The following is a 17,474-nucleotide window of genomic DNA, read 5'->3' on the forward strand; positions in this document are numbered from 1 at the left end:
CCCCAGGATTAGCAAAGAAAGAGAGAGAGATGGTAAGACTTGGAAAAAATTATCTTAAGTAAAGTAAGCCAGGCCCAAAGAAACATAGGTCCAATGGTTTCCCTTATTTGCAATAACTAGTATATGTCAGGGACAAGCAGAAAAGGTCAAAAGCTATGTACTATGACCAGATAAGATGAAGCTAAGCGAAATGAACCCCAAGATAGGGATACAAGTGTTTTTTTTTTTCTTTTCTTGCCATTGTTTCTAATGTATTTATAAGGTACCATGTGATTTTTTTGTTGCTTTGTATGTTTCTCCCCCATAGTATAACCCTTGTTTTCACTGTATTTGATGTTGGTATAATTTGGGGAGGGGAAGGGAAAAAACAAAGTGTTTAGATAAGGATACAGGTTGACCCATTGTAACAGTGAGAAGTACAAAGCACTATGTTGAAAAACGAACTTTACAATTTAGGTGAGGGGGAGGGGTGTAGTGGAGGTGGGAGGGAAGGGGTGGTAGGGGTAAAACAAAGGAGGAGGCAACAAGGCTTGGTAAGAAATGTACTCACTATCTTGCTCATGTAACTGTAACCCCTCTGTACAGTATTTTCACAATAAAAAACTTATTTTAAAAAAAGGAGGGGAGGGAGGGAAGGAAGGAAGGAAAGATCCAAGGAGATCTGGGCATCAGTGGCTCACACCTATATCCTAGCTACTCAGTTTGAGATCTGAGGAATACTGTTTGAAGCCATCCTGGGCAGGAAAGGCTGTGTGACTGTCTCAAGTTAACTACCATAAAAGCCACAAGTAGAGCTGTGGCTCAAGTGGTAGAGCACCAAGCTTGAGCCAGAAAGCTACGGGACTCAACTCTCATATTCCTCACTCACCTTCCAGAAAGAACTGATTTTCCCTCTTACCCTTCTCCATTTTCCCCTTGGAGCCTAAGCATACATGTATAAGCATGGGTGTGAAGTGTAGAATCCACTGAAGGTATTGAAGGGGTGATGGGGGAGCAAGTTCATGCCGTACTTACACAGCAAACAGCTTGAAGGTCCAGGGAATATTCCAAATTCTCTCACCTCTCTAGATCATTTTTTTTTTAAAGAAAAGTTTTTATAGCACTAGGGGTGGAACCCAAGGCCTCACACATACAACTCACAAACAGTGAGTATGTGCTACACTCTTGATTTTATTCTTTTTTTTTTTTTTTTTTTTTGGTCAGTCGTGGGGCCTGAACTCTGGGCCTGGGCACTGTCCTCAGCTCTTCAGCTCAAGGCTAGCACCCTACCACTTGAGCCACAGTGCCACTTCTGGCTTTTTTCTGCTTATGTGGTGCTGAGATATTTAACCCAGGGCCTCTTGCATGCAAGGCAAGCACCCTACCACTGAGCCAACTTCCCAGCCCAACTTTTTTTTTTGGGGGGGGGGCGGTCATGGGGCCTGAACTCTGGGCCTGGGCACTGTCCCTCAGCTCTTCAGCTCAAGGCTAGCGCTCTACCACTTGGGCCACAGCGCCACTTCTGGCTTTTTTCTTTTTGCTTATATGGTGCTGAGGAATAGAACCCAGGGCCTCATGCATGTAAGGCAAGCTCTCTACCATTGAGCCACCTTCACAGCCCAATTTTATTCATTTTCTTTTAAGTGGTACTGGGATTTGAACTCAAGATCTGGCAGTTGGTAGGCAGTTGCTTTACCATTTGAACCACACCCCTAGCCCTTGATTTTATTAGCAATTTTGGGTTCAAAGCATAATTATTAAAGAGGACATTATTGAAATCCTGCACCAGAGTGAATGACACATTGTTATCACTTCAACTCCATCGTTGACATCAAGGTTCACTCTTGGTTTTATACATTCTATGGATTTCAACAGATAATGACTTGGATCTATCACTAAAATACCAAAATAGCTTCCTTGCCCTAAAAATAAACCATATTCACATAACAGAAAATCTGCATGTTTAAAAGCACTCCTGAGCTTCTGACACTAATAATGCATAGCTCATGTTTAGAAATGCTTGAATACTAAGTCTGGATTAGGTTTGGGAGGATTCAGAGCTTTCATAAGCACAAGGGTCATGCCAGTGTCATGACAGTGATGTCCATAAGGAATGTTTCTGAAGGTCCCAGGACTAAGTGAGGAGAGTCTCAAGCATGGGCCCTCCAGCTAATAGGACTGACTGCATCACACCTGGACTTGTTTGTTCATGGTTAACTTTTCTTCTTTCTCCGGCCAACAGGAGTTTGAGATAGAGCTGGAAGGCTCCCAGACCCTGCGGATACTATGCTATGAAAAGTGCTACAACAAAATGAAGATCCCTAAGGAGGATGGCGAGAGCACAGACAGGCTCATGGGGAAAGGCCAGGTCCAGGTGAGGCTGCCAATCCTTTCTGTCCTCTCTGGTTGCTCCATGGTCTTTTCCATTTGGCATTTGTAGACACTGAGGTGTCTACACCTGCCAAGGACAGCACCTTTGCAGGTTTTTTCTGGCTCTTTTGCCTGACTAACTGTTGTGTCCCAGATTGTCCCCAAAAGAATTTCAATTAAACTTGTTTTCCCCAGCCAGGTTCTCAGCTTATCCGCGGCTTTAGGAGTGACTGGAAGAAGAGTTAGGTGGTACTCTGGGCTATTATGGGGCACCTTTTCTTGGAAAAACATGTGACTCAGTATTCACCTGACTGAATTCTGAAGTCTAGACCCAGTTAACAACTGCATCCTCCAGGATTAGTATACAGGACCAGCGTGTGGTACCCTGGTCCTTAAGGAGAACTATCTGAATCCTCAATTCTTAGTTTTATCTAGCCTCTGGAAACCATCACCAGTGTTTAGCATTTGTTGCCAAACAGCATCTGGTACTGCCTGCCTTAAGCTTCTTGAAGTTCTCAAGAGTTCTTGAAGTTCTACAAGACACCTGGGAGAAAGTTCTAGTGTTCATCTTCCTTTCATCACCACAGCAGTCCCAGCTCAGCCAGGTCCACCTGCCCCACACTTCCCTGGAAATAGAGAAGTGGGTACCCTAGGTCTTGGGTACTGCTTCCCACCACTAGGAACTTCCATCCTCACTTGAGGCCACTAGGGGGAGAGGTTACAGCCTTCCAGAAGCCTGTGGAAACAGGCTCGCCCAGAAGCTCGCCTTTCTTCACCAAGGACAGGAAGTAAAATTGATACAGTGGTGAAACACTGAATGCCAGGAAATATGGAGGGTGGAGGTGACTCTTCATTGAGTAGTTAATGGCTTTGCATTGAGGATCTCAAGTCTCCTTGTTCACAGTGACAAGTCCTCCTGCCTTGAGTGGCCAGATTCTCATGAGATACACACTGCTACCTGGTGATCCCCCATGGAAACTTGTTAGGGAATTCAAGGCCTCATGGCCTCCTCATACTGTAAGACCCAGTCTAAAAGCAGAAGTATTCCTTTTGACCATCTACCCTTCGTTCACCCTCTCTGCCTCTGTACAGAGCCTCACAAAGTGACGCAGCCACATAGATGGGCCACTTTACCCTTGTCAGTGCAACACACTTTCCGTATTTCATTGTTCCAGGTTTGCAGAACACTTTCCGTATTCCATTGTTCCAGGTTTTCAGCTCTTCCAGTCTTAGGAGAGACTGGAGAAAGAGTTAGGTGGTACCTCGGGCTTAAAATTGGTGATTATGGGGGCATCTCTTCTTGAAAAACTTAAGTGACTCAGTCTATTCACCTGACTGCATTCTGAAGTCCCAGTTAACCACTGCATCCTTGAAGAGGGTGCACACCAGGTTCCCCAGGGTTGGTATAGAAGCTTCCAAGTGTGTCAAGATAGTTTCCATTCAGGACCATTGCATGGGACTTGTGCTCATATTCCTTGAGTGATGTCATGACTCCGACCAGTTAAGTGTATATCTCATTGCTATAACAGAAAACCTGAGGCAGATTACTTATGAGGTTGCAAACAAAGTTTATTTAGCTAAAAGTCCAAGTAGGGCAGCCCCATGGTTACTGAATCACCATGGTGGAGTAATGAGGAAAGAAGAGATCAGATCTTAAAAGAGAAAATTAGGATTCATAATCAAATAACAACTTGCTCTCACTCAGAATCAGGAATCCCATAAGACTTTTTTTTTTTTTTTTTTTTGCCAGTCACGGGGCCTGAACTTGGCCTGGGCGCTGTCCCTCAGCTCTTCAGTTCAAGGCTAGCACTCTACCACTTGAGCCACAGCACTACTTCCAGTTTTCTGGTAGTTTATTGGAGATAAGAGTCTCACAGACTTTCCAGCCCAGACTGGCTTTGAAGCGTGATCCTAAGATCTCAGCCTCTTGAGTAGCTAGGATTACAAGCATGAGCCACTGGCATCCAGCCATAAGAGCTTTTTAAATCCCTTCCCAAGGTAGCTGTCCCAGTGACCTGAGGATTTCCCAGTAGGCCCTGCCTCTTAGAGGCCCCACCACATCAGTGTTGAGGTCCACACCTCCAGCACACAAACCCTTGGGAGTCAAAGTATTCCCATACTATAGCACCTGGGCTTTCTCAGTGGTTGCATGCTCATTTGACAATAACTTCCGCAACATAGTCAGGTGACCAGGGAGGTAGAGGGAGCAAATGTGAGGCCATTAACTCTTGGCCCATATCCCTGTTGCTTCCCTTTGCCTTGTCCCTCTCCATATTTGTTACCTGTCCCAAGGCAGGGACATTCCTCATACATACTCCTGGACCATTGGGTCACATCCAGCCTGTATCTTACACATCCTCACAGCTGACACATCCTCAGAAGACACCAATAGACTGGCTGGCTCCTTTTGTCAGCTCATCAAACAAGACAAAGTTCCTCTAGTTCACCAGTCTTAGATATGAATCATCTGGATACTGATATCCTTTACCCTATCAACCCCTTTCTTGAAACCCCTTGTCATGATGCAACCCATATGTAAACTTTTGTTGTTGTTGATGGTGGTAGTACTAGGCAAGCACTCAACCAGCTGAGCCACACTCCCAATCCTTTTTGTTTTAGTTATTTTCCAGGTAGGATACTGAGTTTTTTCATAGACCTTCATCCTCCTAATTTCAACCTCCCAAGTAGTTGCAATAAAAGGAAAGAGCCACTGAATTGGGCCCAAATACTTCTTTTGTTGTTGTTGTTTGTTTGTTTGTTTGTTTTTTTGGTCCAGTCGTGGGGCCTGAACTCTGGGCCTGGGCGCTGTCCCTCAGCTCTTCAGCTCAAGGCTAGTGCTCTACCACTTGAGCTACAGCGCCACTTCCAGTTTTTTCTTTTTTGCTTATGTGGTGCTGAGGAATCGAACCCATGGCCTCATGCAAGGCAAGCGCTCTACCACCGAGCCACCTTCCCAGCCCCCAAATACTTCTTTATGCACACTGACAAGTGCTTTGTTTGATAGAGAAAGAGAACAACCTGAGCTAGACAGACCACAGTGAAGGCAGGTGTTACTCAGAATGATTGCATTAGGAAAAAGAGATCTTAGTATAGCATGGGGCTCATTCCACATAACAGTGTGGACAATACTGGAACTTATAGTCGAGGCAAAGAGCAGTGGGTTAATATTACTAAGAGGAAACATCATTAAAGGGGATTCTGGCTAAACCAGCCAAACAGGATTCTTGCTGAAGACTGACCAGACACCCCCTAGAGGGGAAGATGAAGAACCTTCTGAAATATAAGCAGATATTGAGTGGGTAGAAGCTAGGTTTGCCCATCCTTTATGCCCCAGGGCAACTTTTAGAGAATTCCTCATTGCACTTCATTCCTGGATGTACCTGTGAGGCCTCAGCAAGGCACAGCAATGAGACTTGGTAAGGAGGGAAGGTATGGAGTCATATTTTTTAAAAAGCTACTGTGTAAGACAGCTTAGTGGGGTGGCATATACCTGTAATCATAAGGACGGTAAGGTAGAAAGATCACAAGTTCAAGGCCAACCTGCACAATTTTGTAAGACTGTGTTACTAAAAAGGATTAGGATGTAGTTCAGTATTCACACATGCCAGGCATGTGTGAGGCCCTGGGTTTGATCCCCAGGACTATTGAAAAACAAACAACCTTAAGATAGACTGTATGCTAAACCTCAGAGAAGCCAGGCGCCAGTGGCTCACGCCTGTATTCCTAGCTACTCAGGAGGCTGTGATATGAGGATTGTGGTTCAAAGCCAGCCAAGGCAGGAAAGTCCATGAAATTCTTATCTCCTATAAACTACCAGAAAACTGGCTCATGCATATAACCCTAGCTACTCCAGAGGCTGAGATCCTGAGGATTATGATTTGAAGCCAGCCAGGGAAAACACATTTAAGAGAATCTTCAATTAGTAATAAAATGCTAGAATTTCAAGCATGACCCAAGTGGTAGAATACTAGCAGTAAGCAAAAAAGCCAAGGAAGAACACAAGGCCCTGAGTTCAAACTCCCCACCACCACACACACATACCAAAAAACCCTGAGATACAGGTATAAGAACTATAGCAATGGAGATGATTCTCAGATATCACCCTCCTGAGTAGCCAGGATAATAGGCATGAACCACTAACGCCCAGCATCAATGGAGTATTGAAGTAAGAGAGAGGTTAGGCTCAACTCTTAAATACAAGAGAAACTGAGAATTTATTGCCAAGGAGGAGGATGGAAAATTACTTGAGAGGACAAGAAAATTATGGTTAAACAAACCTAACAAGATTCTTACTAAACTGATGAGGCAGGAATGTTGCTAAAATTGGACTCTTTAGCCAGGTGCCAGTGGCTCACTCTGAAATCCTGGCTACTTGAGATGCTGAAATGGGAAGAATCACAGTTTAAGACTAGTCCAGGCAGAAGAGTTTTCAAGACTCATTCTTAGTCCCTAGTGGATATGATGATGCATGGCTGCCATCCCAGCTACGGGAAGCCTAAAATAGGCACACCAAGGCCCAAGCATTCACCTATGCTGGAAGTAAAACCAGATTAAGACAAGAATCTCTTTCAGTGCCCCCCTCATCCTCTGTGTGGCCTGAGTGAGTCATTTTTTCCCACCCTGCTAAACTTGTTTCCTTACCTAAGAACTCAGATGAGGGACCGTGGTGCTCTGACAGCTCAATGACCTGTCCTCTCAGGGTATGGCCAGTGGTAGCTGCTATTATTGTTCCTATTGTCATTGTTAGTGAAGAAGTCCAGATCCTGCTCCAGCTGTCTTGTCACTGCTTTATCTGAGAGACGAAGGAGAAACATAGCCCCTCAACCCTCCTTAGACAAGAAGGCATCTCCTGCTGTGGGAAGTCATCTCCTGGATGACTCACATGTAGGCGGTGGCTGGCCTGGCTCCAGAGGACCCAGGCTCCTAGCTACAAGGGCTTGTTTGTGAGGTCCCAAGAGGAAGGAAGTTCAAAAAGGGGCAGTGATGCTGATGATGCTATGCAACCCCAGTCTAGTGTCTGTGTGGGATAGACCCGACGTCTGTGACTAGCCGGGGCCCATTCTTCCCGAGTCCAGGCTTTCCCAATGACATCACACGCCCTATGCAATGCCATGTGTATGTGTGGAGGGGGATGGGGTTGCACCTTGGCTCTCCACATCCTGAGGATGTGGGGATGATGTGACCTACAGTCCGACTCAGGCCCCTTTTAGGCACCTTTGACTCCAAAGTTGAGTAGAGAACCTTAACGTTGAGTAGGGAAAGTGCCATGCTCAGAAGTCTCAGGGAAGACATTCAGAACCAGCCAGAAAGGTCTGCCTTGAAGGGACAGAAACTGTTCTTCAGCAAAACTGTTCACACACGCATCTGTGGACAGAAATTTTAGAATCTTCTGGGGTTAAAGTTCTGGATTGGGCTGGCAACAGTGGCTCACGCCTGTAATCCTACCTACTCAGGAGACTGAGATCTGAGGATCACAGTTCAAAGCCAGCCCGGGCAGGAAAGTCCGTGAGACTTTTGTCTCTAATAAACCACTAGAAAACCCGAAGTGGCGCTGTGACTCAAGCGGTAGAGCGCTCTCCTTGAGCTGAAGCACTGAGGGACAGCACCCAAGCCCAGAGTTCAAGCCCCACGACCAACAAAAAAAAAAAAAGGTCTGGATTGGTATGGTCTGTGTTTCCTAAATTGTTGCTGATGAGTGCTGGGTTTAGGAACCAATGGCCCAGTATGAGGTTTCTGCTTGAGCTCCTCAAATAACTAAATGTCCTAGTTATCAGATCCCTGCTTTCCTTCTTTTTTTGTTTTGTTTTGTTTGTTTTTGTTTTTTTGGGGTCCGGTTGTGGGGCCTGAACTCTGGGCCTGGGCGCTGTCCCTCAACTCTTCAGCTCAAGGCTAGCGCTCTACCACTTGAGCCACAGCGCCACTTCTGGGCTTTTTTCTTTTTGCTTATGTGGTGCTGAGGAATCGAACCCAGGGCCTCATGCATGCAAGGCAAGAGCTCTACCACTGAACCACCTTCCCAGCCCCCTGCTTTCCTTCTTATACGATGGATACTCTACAAAACGAAGCCAAAGGTGTCCCCTTCCTGATTCCAGAATGGGTAAACTGGTTTGTTCAGAACCATAGACTCTACCAGAAAGTTAGAATGATGGTGTAGAGCTGGACACCGCTGCTGGGAAGAGCTGATTGTCCAGGGAAGGTCTCCAGCAAGAAGAATTTAATTGGAGCAGGGACAGAAGGTTTGGATTAGGGTCCTTTCTAAGCCAAGCCCAGTGCTGGCCCTCATGATAGATCTGCTGCACGCCAGACCTCATGGTCCAGAGCTGAGAAACTGAGAGGCCAGGCCTGCCACAGGGGCAGATGGTTCAGATGGTACGGTTACTTGCAGGCAATGTCAGAGCACAGGTAGACATTGATAAAGGGGGTACATTGAGTCTCTGTCTTCAGGGAGAGGTTCCGGGATGAAAACATTAACATCTTTGCTCTAAGGCCAACAAAATTTGTGGGAATACACAAGGCATACTAGAGCCAGAGGAGGTTTCACACTTCAGATCAGAGGTGGCCACTCTGCAGTCCAACCTGGTATAGCTAGGGCAGGAACAAGGCTTACTGTTAGTTCCCTTGAGCCAAGAGCAGTATCCAAGAAAATCACCAGAGCCAGCAAAGCCCAAAGCACTTGGAGCCTCTAAGCTGTTAGGAGGTTTCCCCTTCAGTTTTTTTTCCTTCTCTCCTTTCTACTCACAAATTTTCTGTTGTTAAATTCTCACAGTGTCTTTAGGGATAACTTTGTATCAAGTCATAGAACTTTGTTTTCTCTTTTTTTTTCCACTGGTGTCATGTCTTCAGAGTTTTCATGTCTATTGCTCTCCAAGACATCAGATTGATTCTGTACATTTCCCGTCCCTCCCTCAACCCCCCCCCAAGTTCTGGGGTTTAACTCAGGGACTCATGCTTGCTTGGCTTTCCTTCTCAGCTAGCACTCTCCTTGATTCATACCTCCAACCCAGCTTTTCGCCGGTTAATTGGAGATGAGGTCACTTGGGCAGGCTTTGAACCATAATCTTCCAAATTTTAGGATTACAGGTATGAGGCACCAATGCCAAGATTGAGTCTGCATTTTTCATATAAGTAGAACCATACCAGGAATGGTCTTTTGTAGTTAGTAATGCTTGCTTTTTCTTTTCTTTTTTTTTTTTTGGTCAGTTGTAGGGCTTGAACTCAGGGCCTGGGCACTGTCTCTGAGCTTTTTTACTCAAGGCTAGCATTCTACCACTTTGAGCTACATCTCCACTTCTGGTTTGCTGGTGGTTAATTGGAGATAAATCTCACAGACTTTCCAGCATGAGCTGGTTTTGAACTGCAACCCTTAGCTTTCAGCCTCCTGAGTAGCTAGGATTAGAGGTGTGCGCTACCAGTGCCTGGCTTAGTTATTAATGTTTTTAGGCTCTCCCCTGCATTATCAGTAATGGCTGAGTAATGCTCTACTGTATGCCCCCCAGTTTTGGTTCTTCACTTACCAGTTGACTTAACATTGGGTTGCTTCCAGTTTGGGCCTATTGACTTGAGGCTGCTGGAAATGCATGCTTGAATAAGTCTTTGTGTGCACAAATGTTGGCTTTGTGTATAGTAAGTTGACTTTGAGGAACTATCCTGTTTTTTTTTCCATTTTCATTCCATGTGAATATTCCCATTTCTCCACATCCTCTCCAGCACAAATTCACAGCCCATATTTCTTAGTATAGCATCTTTGGAGGTGGGAATTCTTATATATCTTTTTGTTGGGGGGGGAGGGTTGTTGAGTACTGAGGATATTGCACTAGGTTAAACAACCTTCACCTCTGGCCCTTTTATTTCTTTGAATGATGCTAAGGACTCAGAAATCAGAGTTGAAGCTGTGTGGGAACAAGATTGGGGCTAGAGATGTGGCTCAAGTGTTAGAATGAGAATGCATAGTAAGCCTAATAAGGCCCTGGGTTTAGGCCCCAGTACTGAAGAAGATAAATGAACAAAACTGGTTATTGTCGCAGGGTAGAATGGAGAGACCACATTGAGGAGGCCAGAAGTTTCTCACAGTGAGCACAGAGGGTCTCTGGTAGTCTTTGCAAAGACCCACCCCAGAAAGTAAGTAACAATGCAAACACGTGGAGCCCCAGACAGGGCAACTGGGGATGCCTTGCTGGACCATCTACATCTAAACACACGCACACACACACACACACACACACACACACACACACACGGCAGTTTTCTAGGCAAGCCTCCAGGCAACTGTCTATCAGGCCCATCAACCACAATTCCTTTAAAGCCTCCCTCTCTCCCTTCCCCATTTTCCAACTCTTGGAGGGACCAGCAGTGATACAGACCCTCCTGAGCCCACTGGATATGAACATGCAAGTGCTCACCTGCCCAGCCTCCACCTCCTACAACAGCAGGCAGATCCTCACCAAACCCAAGACCAGAGGTGCTCCCTTGACACCACCCCCAGTGCTGCTTCAGTTTTTCCCCAGACTGTCATTTCCCAGTCCTCCTACTCATCAGTTTTTCCAAATCCCAGTCTCTTGCTTGTTTATCTCTCTGGTGCTTTAAATAACTGCCCAAGAGAGCGTGCCAGCTTTGAATGCTGGTTGGGGTTGGGCTGCCCGAGGCCTGGGCCTCATCGTCCTGCTATTCTTTGTGCAGCTTCCACAGTACTAAGCACACACTGTTCTTTGGAGCAGAGCCAGTTTCAGCCTTTCCTGCTGGATCCCAGTGGATCTTTGGAGCTTTCATGCTGAATGCTAAGAGGCCAACACAGCAAGCCACATATAGGGGCCTGGTGAGGAGTCAGCCTGGCAACACGAGGCCAAGGTGCTGGGCATCATGGCTTGGGAATGGATGGTAGCTGGAGCCCTGCAGTGCTGCTCATGAGTCAAGACAGCTTCTTTAGGGGAACCGGGACCACATGCAGGCCATTCTCTGCCCTGGGCCCATTGGAAGTACTGGGTGATTATAGGAGTTGTTGTTTGTGGGGGTGCAGGCCCTGAAGCAATCTCCAGAGTGCTGCTCCCAGCCCAGAATGAACTGACTACACACATATGTTGGTCAGTGTCTCCAAATTGGGACCACAGGAAACCAGCCACTTGAGAAGGAAGCTAGGACTTAGGAGGAGACACACACTGGAATTCCCGTAACCAGTAGGCTTCTATGGGGGGCAGGGAGTGTTTTTCCCATATACAGACAAAAAAAAAAAAAAAGTGGAATGCAAGGGTGATGGGAAACTTTGACCTTGGCTAGCCAGACTGTGGGCGTGGAGCTTCCCTGAGAGCTTGTTCAAAAGGTAGCAAAGGCTGGGAGCTGGCCACTGTACTCCTGCCCAGCCCTGTGGACCTGACAGAGCGGCCAGGCGAGGATGCGAGAGTCACCATCTGTCCCCACCACGATGCAGGGCTTCCTTCAGTATTTCCACCCCAGCCGGGCAGGCCGGAGCCGAGTAGCCTCTACTGAAAAGCATCTATGTCCTCGAGGCACTGCCCTGTGGACCCACATCCGAGACCTGGTGTGCAGGGGCAAGGTGGGCTGGCAAGAGGGCTGGGAGGGGCAGGGTCCCTGTCGCCCAGTTGTCTGATTCGCCTACCCAGACTTGAGCTGGTTTGTGGATGACTTTTGCCGTCCTGGGTATTTGAGGGAGAGGGGCCTCATGACTATTGCCTTTCAGTGGAGAAGGAAAGGATTTGTCCTGCTTTGCTTCTGGGTTTCTTGCTACTGAAGAAGGATGGAGGCCATGTGGATAGGCGTTGAGGGTGTGGGCCAGTGAGTACATGCTCCTCATCTCCTCCACTCGTGCCCAGTCTGGTGTGGGCCAGGACCTGGGATGTGGGATGGGCTATGTTCCTCGCCTGGAGGCCTACAGTTCACTTTTTGGGGGGAGTGCCCCTTGAGAGAGTTCTTTTTCTGGATGATGTGACTCTCTAAGGAGGGGTCCCCATATCCTGGAGAGTGGTCTTGGAACCTTCTGGGGACAGATAGAGGAGAATCTATGATCCCATACCCCTCAAAGGCGTCTTCTGCCACCTTCTTGTCTGTGTCATTCTGGTGGTACATTTCAGACTCTTGGGAAATGTTAACTAGTAGGATCTTGGAGAGAAAATAAGGAGAGTTCACATCCGAGGAGTATCTGTGATGAGCCTCTGTGCCTGTTTGCTAGATACAGGGAGAGAGGCTCAGGCACACACTGCTGAGATGCGGTGGTAGCTCCTGAAGTCTGTTTCCCACCTGCATCACCTGCAGAAGATCCAGGTAGCTGGACCTTCTTATGTTCCCTGTAGCAGATAAACATATGGTGTCTCTCCTGAAGTCCTCTCTAGACCCAGACCTGTGCTTAGCACTGTTGTATGAATGCAGATGGGCCCGTGCATGCATGGAAGTCATGAGGTGTGGTCTCTGCTCTCATGTGGCTTGTCTAGTAGAAATAACACCACCATCGGAACAAGTGATGAAAACACAAGGCAGTGTGTGGTGTGTGCCAGGCTGTGGTCTTGTCCATACCCTACAACTGCTGCTTACAGGAAGAGTGCTCACCAAAGGGACGCAGTACAGAGGCGTGTGACGGTCATGCCATGAAGACTGTTTATTTAGGTGACATTCAATAACAGGTTCCTGCACACCAACTATTGGACATGTTCTGTGGGTATTGATATTAGAGGGGCTGCAGTGGGAGCTTCCTTTCCACTCCCTTTACCCACAGCATAATATGGGGTCAGGCTCAGACTTCGTTGGTCCCTGACTGTAAGCCATAGGATTAACCTAGCCTGGAAGCTTTTCCTGCCACAAGCCAAACCATGGCACAGCAAAGAAGCAGTATCCAGTTCCAAGATTCCCTATGACTCTTGGAGACCACGCACCCTGAAAGTTGCTACTAAACGTGGGTTTTATAACTGCTCCTCCTCTTCTAGGCATGTTGCAGCACTTACGATGTGGGTATGTGACTCTATTGGGGACAAGTGAAGGAGTAGATTGCAGGACCCCGAGCTGACATACTGACTACTGTGAGCTAAGATCCAGATAGCAAAATCTGGGAACATCAGAGTCCTAAGGATCTAGGGTCTTCTAACAAGCCTTCTCACCTTTCTGAACCCTTCTTGGCCTTTAGATAGAGGTATTACCTGCAGTTGGACTATACTTCTGAATTAGGATATAGAGTAGTAGCAGATGCAGGCCCCTTCCAGGCAGGACCTCTGAACAGACCCAAGGGCCTTTATTTATCCTGCCTCTTTGGTTTCAGCTGGACCCCCAGGCCCTACAGGACAGAGACTGGCAACGGACTGTCATCGCCATGAATGGGGTATGTACCTGCAGCACTCTGTTAGTGCTTACTTCCCACAGAAAGGCCTTACTTCCTTCTGAAATATAAGGAGACCAGCCTAAGATAGTAGTGTCTTGAGAGAAAACATGGCTGGAGAAGGCAACATTCCTTGCAGAGCAGAAGCATTATGCACGGGAAGGAATCTTCCATTTGGTGGCTTAAATACCTCTTAAGCAAAATGGATTTCATGGGTTTGTAGAGGTGTTTAATTCTGATTTTGGAATATCTGTATATAATTTAGCTTTCTTGGCAATGTGACCCAAATCTAAACACAAAATCCTTGAGGGTAATTTGGTCCATTTTGTCCCACCAGCATGAAATTAGGCTTTACCTTTTCTGCTTCTGGCATCATGTACTCAAAAAGTCTCAGGGAATTTTTGTTTTTTGGCCAGCACCAGTGGCTCACATCTATAATCCTAGCTACTTAGAAGGCTAAGATGTAAGGATTGCAGTTCAAAGCCAGCCCAAACAAGAAAATCCAAGAAATTGTGGCTCAAGTGATAGCCTTGGGCAAAAAAACTCAGGGACAACACCCATGCTCTGAGTTCAAGTCCCAGGGGAGAAAAAAATAGTTCCAGCTTTTTGCATTAGAGATGCTCAACCTATATCTTAAAAAAAATAACAGCCAGATCCCAGTGTCTCTCACCTGTAATCCTAGCTTCTTGAGAGGCTGAAATTGGCAGGATCATGATTTGAGAACAGCCTGGGCAGAAAAAAAGGCAATGAAACCACTTCTTAACTAAGAGTTGGACTTAGCTACAAGAAGCCTAACAGAGGCAGATCACACTCAAGGCAGGAAGTGAAACCCTATCTTAAAAATAATTAGTAAAATCAGGATAGTTTGGCCTGTGGCTCATACCTGTAACCCTTAGCTACTCAGGAGGCTGAAATCTGAGGATCGTGGTTTGAAGCTCGCCTGGACAGGAAAGTCCATGAGACTCTTTTTTGTTTGTTTGAACTCTGGGTCCTCAGCCTTGAACATTGTCCTTCAGCTCTTCAGCTCAAGGCTAGTGTAGTGCTGTACTTGAGCCACAGTGCCACTTCTGGTTTCTGGTGGTTAATTGAAGATAAGAGTCTCACAAGCTTTCCTGACTGGGCTGGCCTTGAACTGCAATCCTCAGATCTCAGCCTCCTGAATAGCTAGGATTACAGGCATGAGCCACCAGCACCCTACTGTGAGACTTATCTCCAATAAACTACTCAGAAAAATCCAGAAGTGGTGTTTTTGCTCAAATGGTAGAGCACAAAGAGGTTCAGGGACAGCACCTAGGCCTTGGGTTCAAGCCCCAGGACTGACCAAAAAAAAAAAAAAATCAGAATAGTAAAAACACCTCTTTAGGAAGTCCAGGGTACTAAGCTCAAATTCCTTCAGTATCTGCCCCACCCTATTTTCCCCCCAAAAAAAAAGAAAAAATGTACCCTAAAACTTTGGGCATAAGCCGGGTGCCAGTGGCTCACGCCTATAATCTTAGCTACTCAGGAGGCTGAGATCTGAGAATCCTGGTTCAAAGCCAGCCCAGGCAAGAAAGACCGTGAGACTGTTATCTCCAAGAAACCATAGAGGGCTGGGAAGGTGGCTCAGTGGTAGAACGCTTGCCTTGCATGCCTGAGGCCCTGGGTTCAATTCCTCAGCACCACGTAAGCAAAAAGAAAGAAGCCGGAAGTGGCGCTGTGGCTCAAGTGGTAGAGCGCTAGCCTTGAGCTGAAGAGCTGAGGGACAGCGCCCAGGCCTAGAGTTCAGGCCCCATGACCGGATCCAAAAAAAAAAAGAAAGAAAGAAAGAAACCAATAGAAAACCGGAAGTGGTACTGTGGCTTAAGCAGTAGAGCGCTCGCCTACCTTCAGCTGAAGAGCTGAAGGATAGTGCCCAAGCCCAGAGTTCAAGCCCCACAACCAACAATAAAAAAAAAAAGTTGGGCATATATGATAAAATATTAGTGTCTGATAATATTTGGCTGTTAAATTCGTCTCTTACCTTTTTCTGTACCTTTTGTTGTTTTGTGTGCTGAAGATTTAAATCAAGGCCTTGGGCTAAATCACTACTACTGCACCAACTCACTACCACTGAGCTATACCCCTGACCCCATCTACTTACGTTTTTAAATTGTTAACACAGCAAGAAAAGCAGTGGGGTCATGGGAAGAGGTTCTGGAGAAGCCAGTCTTTGGGCCACCCTGATCATTTCTTTATTGTACTGGATTAGACCAAGGAGTTCCCCCACCTCTCTCTGGGACCTTGACCTGTTTACCCTTATTCTGTGAGGACCAGAAGGTGAGGTTCTGTCTTTTGTTCCCCCTGCAGATTGAAGTCAAACTCTCTGTCAAGTTCACAAGCCGTGAGTTCAGCTTGAAGAGAATGCCTTCCCGCAAACAGACAGGGGTCTTTGGAGTCAAGATTGCTGTGGTCACCAAGTGAGTGGTGAGGGGAAAGGGCTCATGCACCAAGAAGTCTGTGCCTGCAGGTGTTTCTGAGGGACAGCAGTCATGATTTTCTCCTCTGTTTGCATGGTCACTGCATGGGAAATCTGTCTGGGCCCCTGGGATCACTCTGTGTGCTTATTTACCTTCTATGTTTATTGCAAAACCATCTCTGGAATGTTTTTGCCTCCATTCTTTGGCAGCGGTAGCTTGGCTCCTGTCTGACTCCAGGAACTGCCCAAGCAGTTTGCTTCCCTTGCTTGAAATTTGCCCTGATCCCAGGTTCCTGTGGAATCATTGAAACTCTGCCCTTTTGTTATGAGACCATTGCCAGGAGAGTCCTGTTTGTTGGTTTGAGAGCAGTTCTCCGGGATAGAAGCCCCTTCCTCTCAGATTTCACTCACTTCCCCAGGATGGAATCAGACCTGGCCCCTGACCTTCTCACTGGTCATCTGCACCATGGCCTGCGTCAGTCCTTTCCCTGGCCCTGGTGTGTTCAAACAGTGCTCCTGCCTCACTACTTCAGGGAGGCTCTGAGCATGAGATTCAGCATTCCCAAATAAGTACCCTGGTGATGAAGGGTTTGGGAAAGAGCTTCTCTGGGCTCCTGAATCCACTTGCAAAGCAAACTAGCCAAACAGCATGATGAAGTCCTACTTGGAGATACTGCAGTCATCTGTTGCTACAACTTGAAACAAGCACAATTAAAATGGCAAGATATTTGGACAACCCTGAAAAGTTGTCCATTTGGCAGACTTTTTTTGGATACCTGCTGAATGCAGGGCTTATTCTCTCAAGGAAGCCTGGAGGGTAAAAGGCTGTACTTCACATAGCAATCTGGTAATGACACCGAGACCCAGTCCAGTCTCCTAAGACTGCTTTCCAGGACACCATATAGCCTCCTGTTGATGCAAGGCTTGAGATTCTGTTGGTTTTTTTGTTCATTTTGTTTTTGTTTTTGTGCCAGTCCTGGGGCTTAAACTCCTGGCCTCGGCACTGTCCTTGAGCATTCATACCCAAGGCTAACACTCTACCACCTGAGCCACAGCTTCACTTCCAGCTTTTGTGTTTGTGTGCATGTATTCATGTGTGTACGTGTGTGTGTGTGGGTGTGTGTGTTTTAATGATTAATTGGGGATAAAAGTCCCATGGTCTTTTCTGTCCAAGCTGGCTTTCAACTATGATCTTCAAGATCTTAGCTTCCTGAGTAACTAGGATTATAGACATGAGCCACTGGCTCCCAGTTAGGGCCTTGAATCTTTTTTTTTGGGGGGGGGTCCGGTTGTGGGGCCTGAACTCTGGGCCTGGGCGCTGTCCCTCAGCTCTTCAGCTCAAGGCTAGCACTCTACCACTTGAGCCACAGCGCCACT

At 46.8% G+C, this 17,474-nt stretch overlaps 1 protein-coding gene across 1 annotated transcript in view; it reads left to right on the forward strand.

Annotated features, from left to right (window-relative positions):
- Bcr (breakpoint cluster region) overlaps window positions 1–17,474 on the forward strand; it is a gene marked incomplete at its 5' end in the record, with an annotated part of 143,055 nt that overhangs the window by 114,377 nt on the left and 11,204 nt on the right. Inside the window, 3 exons of the mRNA XM_013014243.1 lie at window positions 2,222–2,353; window positions 13,607–13,666; window positions 15,989–16,098. Of these exons, the coding sequence (XP_012869697.1) occupies window positions 2,222–2,353; window positions 13,607–13,666; window positions 15,989–16,098 (302 nt within the window). The remainder of the gene's footprint in view (window positions 1–2,221; window positions 2,354–13,606; window positions 13,667–15,988; window positions 16,099–17,474) is intronic.

This window comes from Dipodomys ordii, unplaced genomic scaffold (assembly GCF_000151885.1).
Source record: "Dipodomys ordii isolate 6190 unplaced genomic scaffold, Dord_2.0 Scaffold23, whole genome shotgun sequence".
Classification (NCBI taxonomy): Eukaryota; Metazoa; Chordata; class Mammalia; order Rodentia; family Heteromyidae; genus Dipodomys; species Dipodomys ordii.